The sequence below is a fragment of the Mirounga leonina genome, unplaced genomic scaffold (genome assembly GCF_011800145.1).
Source record: "Mirounga leonina isolate KUSES-001 unplaced genomic scaffold, KU_Mleo_1.0 Mir_82, whole genome shotgun sequence".
NCBI lineage: Eukaryota > Metazoa > Chordata > Mammalia > Carnivora > Phocidae > Mirounga > Mirounga leonina.
The window spans coordinates 9919343-9934905 of NW_023270825.1; the positions used below are offsets into that span (position 1 = coordinate 9919343).

The 15563-nt window shown below is 42.1% G+C and overlaps 1 protein-coding gene and 1 long non-coding RNA gene across 2 annotated transcripts in view; one reads left to right on the forward strand and one right to left on the reverse strand.

Moving 5' to 3' along the window:
- The first annotated feature begins 1507 nt into the window (after positions 1–1507).
- Positions 1508–7590, forward strand: LOC118002096. The gene is made up of 3 exons (XR_004676935.1): positions 1508–1605; positions 2549–2700; positions 7551–7590. It is a non-coding gene; the product is annotated as an uncharacterized LOC118002096 (long non-coding RNA).
- A 1594-nt stretch (positions 7591–9184) lies between these two features.
- PPP4R4 (protein phosphatase 4 regulatory subunit 4) overlaps positions 9185–15563 on the reverse strand; it is a 103169-nt gene continuing 96790 nt past the window's right edge. Inside the window, exons 24-25 of the mRNA XM_034992381.1 lie at positions 11869–12016; positions 9185–9313 (exon numbers count right to left, since the gene is read on the reverse strand). Of these exons, the coding sequence (XP_034848272.1) occupies positions 9289–9313; positions 11869–12016 (173 nt within the window). The 3' untranslated portion in view covers positions 9185–9288. The remainder of the gene's footprint in view (positions 9314–11868; positions 12017–15563) is intronic.

Below are 15563 nucleotides of genomic sequence, written 5' to 3' on the forward strand. Positions count from 1 at the left end.
ATTCCAGAAACATGTTGGGGCACTTTGGTTTTCACAAAGATTTGAGGACATGCAACTGGCATAAACCATGAGGGTCAGAGATGCTAGACATACTGCAAGGCATAGGACCGTCCCTCGCAATGAAGTGACCCAGGTCCCACAGGACAGATGTTCCACAGCGAGTCCGTACGCGTGAAGAACCTGTCCAAAAATCATCTGAGCCCAGAGACTCACAGTCCCACAGATGTTTGATTTCATATGAAAACACCAATTTCCCGCAAGATTTTCTTTCTTTTTTTTTTTTTTTTAAAGATTTTATTTATTTATTTGAGAGAGAGAATGAGATAGAGACAGAGAGCATGAGAGAGGGGAGGGTCAGAGGGAGAAGCAGACTCCCTGCTGAGTGGGGAGCCCGATGCGGGACTCGATCCCGGGACTCCAGGATCATGAGCTGAGCCGAAGGCAGTCGCTCAACCAACTGAGCCACCCAGGCGCCCTTTTTTTTTCTTTTTTTAATTAAAGATTTTATTTATTTGTCAGAGAGCACAAGCAGGGGGCAGCGGCAGGCAGAGGGAGAAGTAGGCTCCCCACTGAGCAGGAAGCCCGATGCGGGACTCGATCCCGGGACTCCAGGATCATGACCTGAGCCGAAGGCAGTCGCTTAACCAACTGAGCCACCCAGGCGCCCTCCCGCAAGATTTTCATTCCCACTGAATTTTCTGTGAAGACAATTACTATGTAAATCAGAGGAAGATTTGTATTTTGTGTTGGAGAACTTTACCAAGTATGATTCACATTGCAGAAAACCTTAGGACTGAGATCGATGGGGTAGGTCTTCATCGTCTCTGCCCCCACCCCCAACGGGGTACCCAGCCTTAGATTGGGGATCCAGGGGCCCTCTGTGGGATCCACCATCGCCTTCCTTCACACGAGGTACTCAGCCCCTGGAACAAGTCCATCCCACGAGGCTCTGGATCCTTCCAGAGCAACACCTGGGGTTGAGAGGCGGAAGCTCTCACGATGCACCCAGTCATATTCCAGGTTGGAGAAGCAGCTGGGGACTATGGGAAGCCTGTCTCTCTGTCTTTGCTTTTGCAGAAACACATCCTCCAAGCGGGATGTTAATCATTAACAGTCCCCTGGGGAGCATCCTTGGGAACAGCAAATATTTGCTGCAAACCCTAACCTTCCCTGTCTTTTTTCTGAGTGAAGGACCTTCCCAGGCACCAGGGGGCCACTCACTGGGAAGAGCCAGCCGATTAAAGGAGGCCTTCAAAGGGTCCAACTAGGAGCTATGGGGGAGAGATGTTCTTGTTGGCTCTGGGTGGGTTCCAAGGTGGGGGAGGGGGGCCCTGGGCAGTGCCGAGTCCTCACCCCCAGGCTGGATAGGACAGGCGTGGCTTAGAGGCGTGTTCTAGACACAGGGACCTTCCTTTGCAGGATGGTGGCCAGAGGAAGAGGCTTTCAAGGCTTGAGACTTCATGCCCACAACACTCGCCATGCAAACCACACTCAGGTCCCTGGCTTTCTTCCCAGGGACCCTCCTGCCCAGGGGGCTAGGCTGCCCCTTCCAGGACTGGGGGTGGGACTGCTACTCCAGGCCCAGTCAGGGCTGAGGAATGGCAGGTGAGCAGCTGATTTCTTCCCTCTCAGATTCTATTTAGGTTGATGCATCCTTGGCACGCTTGAGGGCACCCCAGTGCCTGGAGAGGGGAGGGACCCCTGCAGACATTCTGTTCTGTTCAGCAGATGAACCCAGGCTTTCGGGGTTCCATGGGACTGTCCAGGAGGCAGCATGCAGGGACACCCATGTATCCCCGGACAGCCACTCCAGGCCGGAGGAGGAGCTTGCTCCAAGGCAAGACTTAGCCATCGGAAGGGGTGACATCTGCCGGGTGTGACAGGATCATTTCCTGATGACTGTCACCAAGAGGAGTGACTCGGAATTCAGGAGCATCCTGCCACGAGATGATGTCTTCATTTACAAAGTAGTGCTAAACACTGTCACATACCGAAGGCGCGAGCCCCGTGTAGGTTTGGTACACCGCAGCAGGTCCTTGCCCAGAGCTTACAACATAGGAGTGACCCGCTGAACACAGGCTTGCCATTTAGAATCGGACAGGCGTCCCCAAACACAGATATTTAGGAAGCATGGCAAAAGTATTTCACCGAGTAAGGGGGTGATCCTGAGGCTGTAGGAGGAGTGGGGCCCTGAGTCCTAGAGGCATGGGTTAGCATCAGCAAGGAGCCACGCGCCGAGTCCCAGGGCTGGGTGCTGTTTTATGTCAGGCAGGGACTTGGACACGGCCCCCTGCATCAGGGAGGAGAGGCCTGGGGACTTCTCTCGGGCACATTGTGCTCCAGGTGGCCTGGCTCAGAATGAGGGTCTCTGCCCATGGGAACTGCAGCCTCCCGCCTCCCTAGGGCACTTGGGGGGGCGGGGGAACAGTCCCAGAAGAGAGCGAGGGTGCTGCCAACTGACTGCTAGGAATTGAGTTTGTGACCTTTTTAGTGTTCAGAGTCTATGGCTTTTATCTACATTTCGCCATTCTATGTACTTGTCCTGCAGAAACATGGAAGCTTTCTTCCCAAAGTTCCAGCTAGATCAGAAGTATGAGATGTGTCAACTGTTTAGGCAGATGGGAATCAGAAGAGTCTTCTCACCCCAGGGCTGACCTCTGTGAGCTCTCAGTTACTTCAAGAAACCTGAAAGTACCCAAGGTAAGTCAAGATCCTTCAGAGGGCCCAATCCCTAAGCATCAAATGTGACCAAAACCAACACTTTTGCAAACCATTTAACATCAATAAAATACCATGCTGTCATAGAAAAGTTGTAGTAGAAAATCAGATTTAAAATTCCCCCAAATTTGAAATAGCACTCAAGTTGAATGTTTTAATAATTTTGAGCTACTTTATTAAAACATTTCACTCATTGGGGCGCCTGGGTGGCTCAGTCATTAAGGTCTGCCTTCGGCTCGGGTCATGATCCCAGGGTCCTGGGGTCGAGTCCCACATCGGGCTCCCTGCTCTGCGGAAAGCCTGCTTCTCCCTCTCCCTCTCCCCTTTCTTGTGTTCCTGCTCTCGTTATGTCTCTCTCTGTCAAAAAAATAAATGAAAAAATCTTTAAAAAAAAAAAAAACATTTCACTCATTTAATTCCTCTTATGTGGACTTCTCCCTCTTCTCTCCCAATGCTCAAGATTTACCCCCAAAATGGAACTGGGTCACAGATTCACTAAAATTGCATGAAATGACACCACTTTTAAGATGAAAGAATCCCCCAGAGGTCTCCTGGCCCAATTTCCCTCCCCTTGTGGAAGTCCCCTCTGGAATATCCCTACAAAACAGGCCCCTCGTTCTTTCTTTCAGTGCTTCCAATGACAGAGAACTCACCAATTCCTTGAAAAGCAGCTCAATCCACAAATGGCTACAATTGTTTTTCTTATATACCCACCCCTCCCTGTAATTCCTCCCTAACCAATGCAGACTCCTTGGCCTTAGTTCTGCCTCTGAAGCTACTAAGAGCAAGGTTAGTCATCTTCCGCATGGAATCCCTCAGCAAATCCACTTTCTCAAGCCAAAGCCCTACTGGTTTGGAGGGGAAGAAGTCATCCGCTGTCCAGAGCAGTCCTGTGCATCCGGGGGAGCTGGTGAGCGTGCCCAACCTCTGGGTACTAATGCTAGCAAGAGCGCCCCATCATTACTACAACCAAGAAGACGTTCCGACATTTCCAAATGGCGGCGACGTCTGAGCTATGAAGTCTGATTCCTGTTTTCCCCATACAGTTGCATTTTCCAAAGCTGACAGAGATTTAAAAAGGCACCCACTGAAGCAGGACCCAGCGGGGTAACCATGGCCTGCCATCTGGCTTTACCAGCTCAGGGAAAGTCAGGCAAATAAACATGACCATCCTGCACACCAGCACCTGAAAGAATTTCTGCTGTAAACACGTCTAAAAATGAAGAAATGTGCTGTTTTACAGTTTAAATAGCAAACCATTAAATATTCTCCCCCGCCCCCCACCATTTACTCTGGAAAATAAATTTTCACTCCACAAAATGAGAGAATTCCCAGGTGTTGGGACACAGATGTTCCTTCCCATGATCTCCTCTTATAAAAATTATGTCGGTACATCACTTGCATCACATGAGGGTTCTGGACAAGAGGGCCTGCCAAACATGATGAGCAGCCTGAGTCCAGGCACCCAGGGTCCAGGGAGACTTCAGGGACCCGAGGCACAGCCTCAGAGCAGTATGAGTGACTGGGGAAGCTTCTACAGAAGAGTAAAGAGGCCCCTGCCCCCACTGTGCCTGCAAAAAGAAGGTCAAAGTATTCAGGGGTCCCAGGCAGTGTGGAAACCTTCTGCGGGGCAGGGGGAAGAGCATCAGCTCGCTCGAGAATCAGTAGCACAAAGCCCAAAGTATTTGATTTGCTGCGTGTGTGCGTGCACGGACTAGGCTGAGTCCCCTGGGTCCACACCCACAATGTGGTCTGGGGTCCCCTGGTACTGTCTCGGGCTCCTAAGGCAGTGCCTGGTACAACCTCAGACCCTTCCTCTCAGCACAGATGAGCCTGTTTCTTTAAATCCCAGGATCGTGGATGGCCCCATGGGTTGGACCATAGGAAAAATGTCAAGGGGCCCAATTAATTCACTCCTCACCACTGCCCCATAAATGGTCTTCCACATTATTTCCTTTTCTAGGTTTTACCCAGAGCAGTAATGGAGGATGATAAAAAAAAACAAAAAACAAAAAACGGAGGCAGTGGTGGGAACCCTGCAGGAAATCATTGCTTATTCCATGCCTCCCATCAACCAAGTGGACCAGACATTTCACTTCATGATGTATAAAGAAACCTCTAGAACGTTTCTATTTCTGGGCAGCGTGGTGACTCCAGCTCTCCTCTGATTTACGACATGCTTAAGTACTTAGTGCTCCAGCCGAGGCTGAGTCTGGTGGCCCGGGGTGGCCGAAGAAGAGTGTCCCCCTTGTCCTCTGCTGGTCTGAGCCATTCTCAGACAAATCCGACTATTAGATCCACACTATTTTAAGGAGAGGTCTGTACCATCTGTCTGGTACTTTTAAGCCTGTTTCTCAGAGCCTTTGTTATTAACTTAAGACTAGCTTGGTAGAATATCTTTACCTTTCTCTGTTACTCACGGATTTGGACTTTAAAAAAACGGTAGATCAGAACCCTATTTCAAGAGGAAGCCTTTGGGAGGAAGACACATTCTTCATGAGTCATGTGCTTCGCTCTCTTAACTTTCCTCTGGAGCAAAGGAAGTGTTTTATTTTAATCTGTTACAGAACCATTTCTTGCTGACTAAAATTAGAAGAAAACAGCTGTAGGCAGTCCTGACCGTGGCCCCAGCCTTGGGGCAGCCCTGGCTTCTCCGTGGTACAGCAGATCCTTTGACAGGCATTAACTGCGCCGCAGATCGAGTTCAATACCTTCATTTCACGCACAAGAAAGAACTGGGGGACACAGACCGGGTCATGGGTCATGAGGACATTCACAGGCCCCAGGCACTTTTGCCTTCAAGGCAAAAATCTCATCTCAGAGAAAGGAGAACGTTTGCCCAAGGTCACCCCACGTGGTGGGGCCTGACCCCGGCCCCCTGGCCCCTTTCACTCTTTCTCCCTTCTACCTAAAACATCGATCTAAATATACAGGCACCATGCATGTCCCTCTGTTACCCACTTCACTTAAAAAGAACATAAGCATGGGCTTTGTCCCAGGGTTAAAAGGGAAATAGCAAATACCTCTGAAATTTTCTTAGTCATTTTCTGTTATAGAGACAAGAAAATATTTCAGGAGCAAATTCAGAGAACCATGGATAGAGCTAGCTAATTGGGAGTGTCAAATATGTTGCCTAAATGCCTAATTGGATTTCTGTTTGCTATCCAATGTTTAAATATACCTAAAGCGAATTTATTAGTCATCTTGATTATGAATATAAATCAGAGTAACGTGAATCGTACTTAAGGTAATACTATTAAGTAGCAGTCTAAAGACTGACTTTTCGCCATTCTAAAATCTGCATGTTACTTCATTCCTGAACTCCTTCCATGAGCACTGGCTGACAATGCTAGGACCTAGGACGAGGCAAACATCAAGTACTAAGTCCAATCGACATTCTTAACTGACTTGTTAGTATTCCATCAGTCAAGTGTGTTTGTGGAAAAAGAGTGGAAAGGGAAATAAAAGAGCGTTCTAATCATCCACCTTTAAGAGATGAAATCTAGAAAAGTCTATGAGACCATAATATCCTCTGAAACAAATATGGCCAAACCCAGCTATAAAAAGCTTCATTGTATTGAAGGACTCCTAGACTGTGCAGATCCAACTTGACCCTTCCCTCTCCATGTGCATGGAGAACAAGGACAGCACATAAGATTATATCTAACACATTGCCCTTGGAGGCAGGAAATGGCCATATTCCCTGCTTTAAGAAACTTTTTTTTTATGTTATACGAAAACAATGAATCGTGGATCACTACACCAAAAACTAATGATGTATTGTATGGTGATTAACATAACATAAGAAAATAAAATTAAAAAACAAAACAAAACAAAACACCTGCTTTGGAAACAGTGATATGAAAAAAAAGAAAAAAGTAATCCCCCCACACATGATTGAAGAAGTCCCTAAGACCCCAGGTTTCAGCTTTTCTAAGTGTATCTATGTGTGGTGAAAAAAGGCAGACTAATGAAAAATGTAATAGATCTTACCAAAAAAATTCAAGGTTTCAACTGAGGGGGCGAAGTCTGAACATTGCAACAAGTCTTCACTATATTTAAGTGTCAGGTTTAAAAACTGTTCTCACATAGACACAAACACATACACTCACCCACACTCACACACTGTCACACGCGCTGCAAAAACTGACAACAGATCACTGAGTTGGTCCAATTCATTTTATCTTCACTGCAAAACTCCTACTCAAGCTGAAGAGTCTGGTCGACTTCGGTTTGAGTACCTCACACATGCCCACAGACTGCAGGGCTCATGGAGCCATCCTTCCAGAATAAGACGTCTCAACGCGGCAAGTCAAATAATGGAAATGAGTTTGAACGTGTACGAGGTTCTATCAGCAAGACTCCATATGCTCTTCTTGCTTATTAGTAAAATCCTTTTTGGCCCGATCTCCGTTTCTGCCAGGAAAACGGAGTTCTACAGGGTCTGTTATTTCACTTGTAATGTGAACTGGAGACATTCTAGAACCTGTCCTTAAAAATGCAAGTCTCCATAATTAACAAGAAGATAAAGGAGCCAGCCATTCCTATTTCACTGTGGCGGCAAATGCCACACAACTATTTTAAAGGATCTATCTGGTGAGTTGTTACACGGAGAACTTTTACTGAGAGGATCAATCTTGCTTCTGGTATAAATTGAGATATACATGGATATTCATAACTGTCACCAATTTGTTTTTTACTGTTTTTGTATATCCGTGCTTGGAAGTAAAATCTTAGCAAACAGGTCAACAGTTTTAGAAATCATGCTCTGTGGGGGAAAAAAAAAAAGAAAACTCCCGAAAGTAATGTTGATTAATCGTCTTAATTGACAGGAACAAGACGAGACCTGTTCCAATTGAGTAGGAACAAGACCGCGGCTGACTTGCACGTACTCCTGAACTCTATGCGCCCTGGTGACAAAGCACTTTACTCTTCCCTGCGCACACGATGGAAAATAAAGCCCCTAACTCTGCTATTATTATTATTAGTTATTATTGAACAAATAAACTGAAATTCTCCATTTTATTTAAAGCAACAGAGTCAATGCTGAGTATGAAGCAAAGTGCTGGATGTCCCGTTATGCACCGCACACATTCTCTCCTAATCGTGCCCTCAGTTCCATGTGAGTGATGCTGAGTTACATAAAGTCCACAAAGAATACTGAATTCACTGAGCCCATATTGTCTAGTCTCTCAAATCGACCCAGTTTTAACTACTGACCAAATGAGAAGTTCAACAATTCCATTTCCTTGTCCTTAAATGAAAGATACTAAGAATCACTAAAGATAGCCCAGAAGAGGCCATATGAAAGGCAAAGGGGAAACACCTATCTTGGACCAAGTGTCACGCTGAGTAGCTGTCCCCTGAATAATTTATAGTTGAGGCTGGTGTGCGGCTTGTTCATTACTTAAAAATGAACCGTCTTACTCGTTAACTGTAGAATAAAAGCTGCAGGAAAGTATTTAAAACTTTCTTCACAAACACTGGTATCTCATTAACCTATGTTTTATTTTGAGTAAATTCATTATTCATTATTTCACATTATAAAAAGTAACCACACACGCATATGCATTCACAAATTAGATCATCTTTATCATACATCAATATATTTTAAAAAACAAATATTTTCTAATATCAATATAGTTATATGCTGATTGCATTTTGAAATGGAGAAGCTGACAATAGCTTCATACAGTATATCTCAAGAACTGACATTTTAAAATTAAGAATTGTGTATGTTCCACAGGCAAATTTTTATGGAAATATTAGCATTAGTACAAATAAATGCTGTTGACATAGCTTAGGCATGATAGCTTGGAGTAACAGCTGATTCAAACTAGATTCATCATTTTAAATTAAGGACAAATACAATCTACAATGTAAACAAAGTACTTATAAAATAAATTCTTCTAGGAAATGAAATCATCGATCTATTATTTTTAAGGTAGTTGTAAGCTACAAGTTATCAGAAACCTTGGTAGAATTTTCATTGCCAAATTGAAATTTCAGAATGTCCAGTTACAACACTGTCACCACCATCGTAAGACTGATAAACTACTGTTCGTACCCTTTTCAGTGTGACTTTTTAATTGGGCTTGGAGATTTGTGAGAAGATGCAATGTCTTTCTTAATCCCCAGGCCCTTCCAAGTGATTAGCTAAAGCACTTTCAGTTGATTTGGACTTCCATATAATTTTTGAGTGCTAAAACTCTAGAACAGTTAAACAGATGGTTTCCTGCACAGATGAATGGAGACTGGTCTCTTCTGCAGCAGGGCTAAAAGCGTATAGCTAAAGTTGTTTTTCATTGCACTTCACTATGACATTGGAATTCTGTAACCACATTATTACTCAAGAAATACATAATATACCTCCTAGGGAATCTAATTTCAAATATGGAAAGTTTATCAACATCAGCTGCCATTATGTGTCTCTTTTCCATTCATTAACCAAAAAAAAAAAAAAAGAAAAAGAAAAAGAAAAAAAAAGCCCAGCCATTTGCTTTAGCTTTTGTCCATCAATCACATTATCTCCAGTTGTCTTTGTTTTGCTTCCTTCATCAAGCAGATGATTTAAGGATTGGATTTTCTCGATTTTCTTTGTCAAGAAAGAAAGGAGGGAGGGAGGGAAGGAGGGACAAGGAGGGAAAAAGAGAAAAGAAAAAGAAAGAACAAAACATGAAAAATTTTATCCATTCAATGCTTACAAAGTAAATAAGAAACACAATCTACTTTAAATAAACCGACTATATGAGGATTCTGATTAAGTGAAAAAGAAATCACACATTAAGGATGACTTGGAACTCTTTAATTACCCAATCCTACATACATCTAACATAACATTCAATTCAATTCATATGACTTTTCCCACTTTTTTGTGTGTAACAACAACAGAAATGAACACAGGCCCAAATACATCAATATTTGATGCCTTCCCGTACCTCCTTTAAGACACTTGTACTCCTAAATACCAGACGGCTCATCTCTAGGACACTGAAAAGCTAGAGAATGTGTTGCATGGAATTTTTTGGAGAAGCATCACTGAGATAATACTTTCTGAAATCACTTCATAAGCTTATTTTACAGAAAACGGAGAGATTTTCATTTGGATATGACACATCGCTGAATCTTGCATAATACTTCACAGAAACTAGACCAACGTAGATATCAATCAGCTATTCCAGCCATGTGGCTGTACGCTTTCATGAGAAAGTCCAGGCTACAACTACATCAGATGGAAATAGAGTTATGGACTCGATATCCAGTCTCCTGTTAAAAAAAAGCAGCTGTAATACCAACATCCCTCTTCCTTCACAATATTCAGAAAAGAAGAAACAAATGATGTGATTTTTTAGAGTGTTTCTAGATTCATTTTTTTAACCCTCAATTATATGTAACTGATTATATAATTCTATGGATATAATTTTATGTTATCTATAAAGGATATATATTGAGCAAGAGAAAATTCAGTCTATAAAAAGGAAAAACGTGCTCAGGAAAGAAAGAACAGATGAAGACAGTAATCTGAAATAAAGGAGAACTGGTCAAAACATTAGGTTTCAGCCATCTTTACTTTACAAAATGCCTATGACACACAGAAAAATAAGTTGAGAAGAGAATGAACTACATTCCGATGTTATTAAATATGTTCTTCAGTAGAAGAATTCCAGGGCAAGCCTTTGAGAGGAAGAGGCCTAGGGGTGACAGACAGGAAGGCCCCTTGAGGGATGAATCCACCCTGTCATCACACATATGGGCACAATGAGGCCCAGACGCCAAACAGACAATACACAGTGTTTTGCCGCCTGCTGTTGCCACAAGAGCACAAGGCTCCAGTTCCAAGCTCTCTATAGACCTTTACCCCATCCTGTCCTCGATCCTCAGGACTTCGAAACAGAACTTCAAAGTATAGTCATTTGAACAATCATTGTAAGGTCAAAGAACATTCTCTGCAAATAAAAGTATTAATGCGACTAATCTGTAATATCAATATTACATTTTGTATTTGCTATTGCCTTTTGCTATTACATTGTCCTACTCTCTCCTTGAGCTCCATTCAATAAATTTTTTCTCAGTTTTAAATGAATTTGGAATACATCTTTATTTATATACACCAATGGCCAATTAAAATTTAGAAGAAATTATGATATAGAGTTCAGTTCCTAAAGGGGACTAAAGCATGCAGTTTCTGCAAAAAAAAGATGCATTCGAGAAACTTCATGAGAAAATACTCATGAATTCAGTGAAATATATTTGAAAGAAAACCTGAGTCCTGTTTAAACTCCATTCTAATCAGAAGGTTCCGATATCCTATATGAAAGCATAAACCTGTCACTATGGTTTGGGCATCCTGGCTGATCAGTCCCACCTTGATATGATCTCTCACCATGGAGATTTTTAGAGTTTACCCTGTTACATGTTCCAACCACAAGTACCAAAGGCTTCAACAATTCAAACAGGATATAAATAGTGCACAAAAAGGAACCACGGGGGAAAAGAAGAAGAGAGGCCCTTTATAACCACAATGCGAAAGCACAAGTATGGTCTGTAGAAACCTCCAGTTTGCTGGGCCCACAACCCCAGATTATGGGCTGCAGTAATATTCCTTCAGGGGCCTTAGCTGTACCCATCTTTCGAGGCACTGGGTGACTACATACTGTGGTCCGTGAGCTGGGTGTTTAAAAGGGATACAATTATATCCAGTGTCTTCTCACAGATAAATGCCCTGAATGCAAACACTTCACAGGAAAATAAATGGATCTCGGGTTTTAATAGGAGCCATTTAAAGTTTCTTATTAGAGGCGCCTGGGTGGCTCAGTCGTTAAGCGTCTGCCTTCGGCTCAGGTCATGATCCCGGGGTCCTGGGATCGAGCCCCGCATCGGGCTCCCTGCTCCGCGGGAAGCCTGCTTCTCCCTCTCCCACTCCCTCTGCTTGTGTTCCCTCTCTCACTGTCTCTGTCAAATAAATAAAATCTTAAAAAAAAAAAAAAAAGTAGCTGACATAACAGAGGCGCAGGTAAAAATAATTCCTTTTAACTTCTACCTTTTCTTCATTACGGACATTGTCTCTCCTTTGGAAAGAATTTAAGTGGGAAGGAGAGTGCCTCGGAGAAGAGTAGAATGATCCAGCCGGCACAGCACTGGATTACTTACAAGGGAGCCTTTCGTGGTTGCGCGTCTTTGCTTCCACTGCTCTTTGGATCAGCTGAGTTACCTGCCCCACGGGAGGTGCTCGGTAGGGAAGGACTGGGAGAAAAGGAAGTCGGAATGCTACTGCCACTGCGAGCGCGGAATGAGTCATCTGGAAGGAATTCAAGTACAGTCAGACATACTGAATGTGCTAAGAAAGATGGTAACCTAAGAGAAGAAAGGTTAATGATAGCTGACCTTTTTCTGTTAAAATCCATTTTATTAAGGTAGAGTTTATGTACAATAAAGTGCACAAATTTAAAGTCTGACGTATGTATACACCCATGAAGCCATCACCACCACCAAGAGTGAACACACCCACCCCTCCCTCCTGCACCCTGGTGCCCCTCCCCCACACCCCAGGCAATCTACCTCGGGTCACTAAAAATTAGTTCAAATTTTCTACAGTTTTATGTGAATGGAATCATACAGTCTGTCTGTCTTCTTTCACTCAGCATTATTTTGAGATGCATCCTTGTTGTTGTGTGTATCAATACTTCATTCCCCTTCATTGCTGACTGATGTGCCATTGTATGGATATGCCAAAATTTGTTTAGCCATTCTCCTGTTGAATGGCATTTGGATTGTTTCCAGTTTTTGACGATTACAAAGAAAGCTGCTATGAACAATTGTGTACAAGTCTGTGTATGGATATGTGTTTTCATTTCTTATAAATAAAAGCCTAGGAGTGAAATTGCTGGATCACATAGTAGGTGTATATTTAGCTTCATAAGAAACTGCCAAAAATTCGACCTCAGCCGCAGCAACTTCTTCCTAGACACATTGGCAAAGGCAAGGGAAGCAAAGGCAAAAATGAACTACTGGGACTTCATCAAGATAAAAAGCTTTTGCACAGCAAAGGAAACAGTCAACAAAACTAAAAGACAACTGACAGAATGGGAGAAGATATTTGCAAATGACATATCAGATAAAGGGCTAGTATCCGAAATCTATGAAGAACTTATCAAACTCAACACCCAAAGAACAAATAATCCAGTCAAGAAATGAGGAGAAGACATGAACAGATTTCTGCAAAGAAGACATCCAAACAAACACATGAAAAAGTGCTCAACATCACTCGGCATCAGGGAAATACAAGTCAAAACCTCAATGAGACACCACCTTATACCAGTCAGAAAGGCTAAAATTAACAAATCAGGAAATGACAGATGTTGAAGAGGATGCGGAGAAAGGGGAACCCTCCTACACTGTTGGTGGGAATGCAAGCTGGTGCAGCCACTCTGGAAAACAGTATGGAGGTTCCTCAGAAAGTCAAAAATAGAGCTACCCTATGACCCAGCAATTACACTACTGGGTATTTACCCCAAAGATACAAATGTAGGGATCCGAAGGGGCATGTGTACCCCAATGTTTATAGCAGCAATGTCCATAACAGCCAAACTATGGAAAGAGCCTAGATATCCATCAACAGATGAATGGATAAAGAAGATGTGGTATATACATACACAATGGAATATTATGCAGGCATCAAAAAAAAATGAAATCTTGCCATTTGCAATGACGTGGATGGAACTAGAGGGTATTATGCCAAGCGAAATAAATCAATCAGAGAAAGACAATTATCATATGATCTCACTGATATGAGGAATTTGAGAAACAAGACAGAGGATCATAGGGGAAGGGAGGGAAAAATAAAACAAGACGAAACCAGAGAGGGAGACAAACCATAAGAGACTCTTAATCTCAGGAAACAAACTGAGGGTCGCTGGAGTGGAGGGTGGGGGGTGGGAGGGATGGGGTGGCTGGGTGATGGACATTGGGGAGGGTATGTGCTATGGTAAGTGCTGTGAATTGTGTAAGACTGATGAATCACAGACCCATATCCCTGAAACAAATAATAATATGTTAAAAAAAAAAAAAAAAGAAAAAAACTGCCAAACTGTTTCCAAAGTGGTTGTACCATTTTGCATTTCCATGAGCAATGAATAAGCATTCTGGAGAGTTGCTCTATATCCTTGCACACGCACTTGACAGTGCTGACCAATTAGTTCTAAAGATTTCTTTTGTTTATCCTGAATATAAGTCCTTTGTCAGGTATATGTAATATGATTATTTTCTTACAATCTGTGTCCTGCCTTTTATTTTGTTCATGCTCTATTTCAAAGAGCAGTCTTAAATTCTGATAAAGTCCAGTATGTTAACTTTTTCTTTTATGGTTTGGGGAAATCTTTGTCTATTCCCAAATCACAAAGACTTCCTTCTGTAATATTTTCTTCAGAAATGTCATAGTTTTAGCTTTTATGTCTAGGTTTATCATGCATTTTGAGATAATTTTGTGTGTAGTGTGAGATAAGGATTGAGGGTCACTTTGCTTTGTTTTTGTTTTTTTAAAATTTAGATATCCAAGGAACACATAGTGATTTGAGGGGCACATGCACCCCAATGTTTATAGCAGCCATGTCCACAATAGCCAAAATATGGAAAGAGCTCAGATGAATGGATCAAGAAGATGTGGTATAACTATACAATGGAATATCAGCCATCAAAAAGAATGAAATCTTTGCAATGACGTGGATGGAACTAGAGGGTATTATGCAGCATCATTTTTTGAAAATACTATCCCATTACCACTGATTTATCCTGGAGTCTTTGTGGAAACTCAACTGCCTATGTATGTCAGTGTAGACACTCCCATCTTGACTACTGAAGCTTTCTAGCAAGTGTTGAGATCAGGCAGTTTAAGCTCTCTAAATTTGGTTTTCTTTTTCAAAATGGTTTTGGCTATCCACAGTTCTGTGCATTTCAATTTAGATTTTAGAATCAGCTTATCCATTTCTACAAAAAGCCTACTGGAATTTTGATGAGGATTGCATTAAATCTCTGGCTTAATTTAAAAGGAACTGACATCATAACCATGTTAGGTTTTTCCATTCAAAAACATAGTATCTCTCTCCATTTATTTAGGTCTTCTTTAATTTCATTCAGCAATGTTTTGAATTTTTTAGTGTACACAGAATACACATTTTGTTAAATTTATCCCTGAAGACTTAATGTTTTTGAAGTTACTATAAAAGTTATTTTTTAAAATAGACTTTATTTTGTAAAAGTTTAGATTTACAGAAAAATTGAGAAGATAATACAGAGAATTTTCATCCACCCCTTTAACTCGGTTTCCTCTCCTAACACTTCACTCTAGTATGCTACACTTGTTATAGGGAATGAGCCAGTTAATGAGACATTATTATTATTATTATTATTATTATTATTATTAACTAAAATTCATAGTGCGCTCAGATTTCCTTAGTTTTTGCCTAATGTCTGCTTCTGTCTCAGGATCCATCCAGTATACAACATTACCTTCACTTGTCGGCTCTCCTGAGCCTTTCTTTGTTTTTGGTGACCTTACCAGTTTTGAGAGGTACTGGCCAAACGTTTTGCAGGATGCCCTTCTATTAGAATTTAGTGGATGCTCTTCTTAAGGTTGTAGGTTTGAAGAAGGGTGACAAAGGTAAAGTGCCATTTTTATCACACCATACCAAAGGTACAAACTATGATATATTTTATCATGTTTCATGTATTTTATCCTACTATTTCATGACGGGTCACTAGAAATGGGATTGCTTGACTCAAAGACTACTTTTTAAAACTAGGATTCTTGATGAACTTTACCAAACTGTTTTCCAAAAGGGTTCCATGCA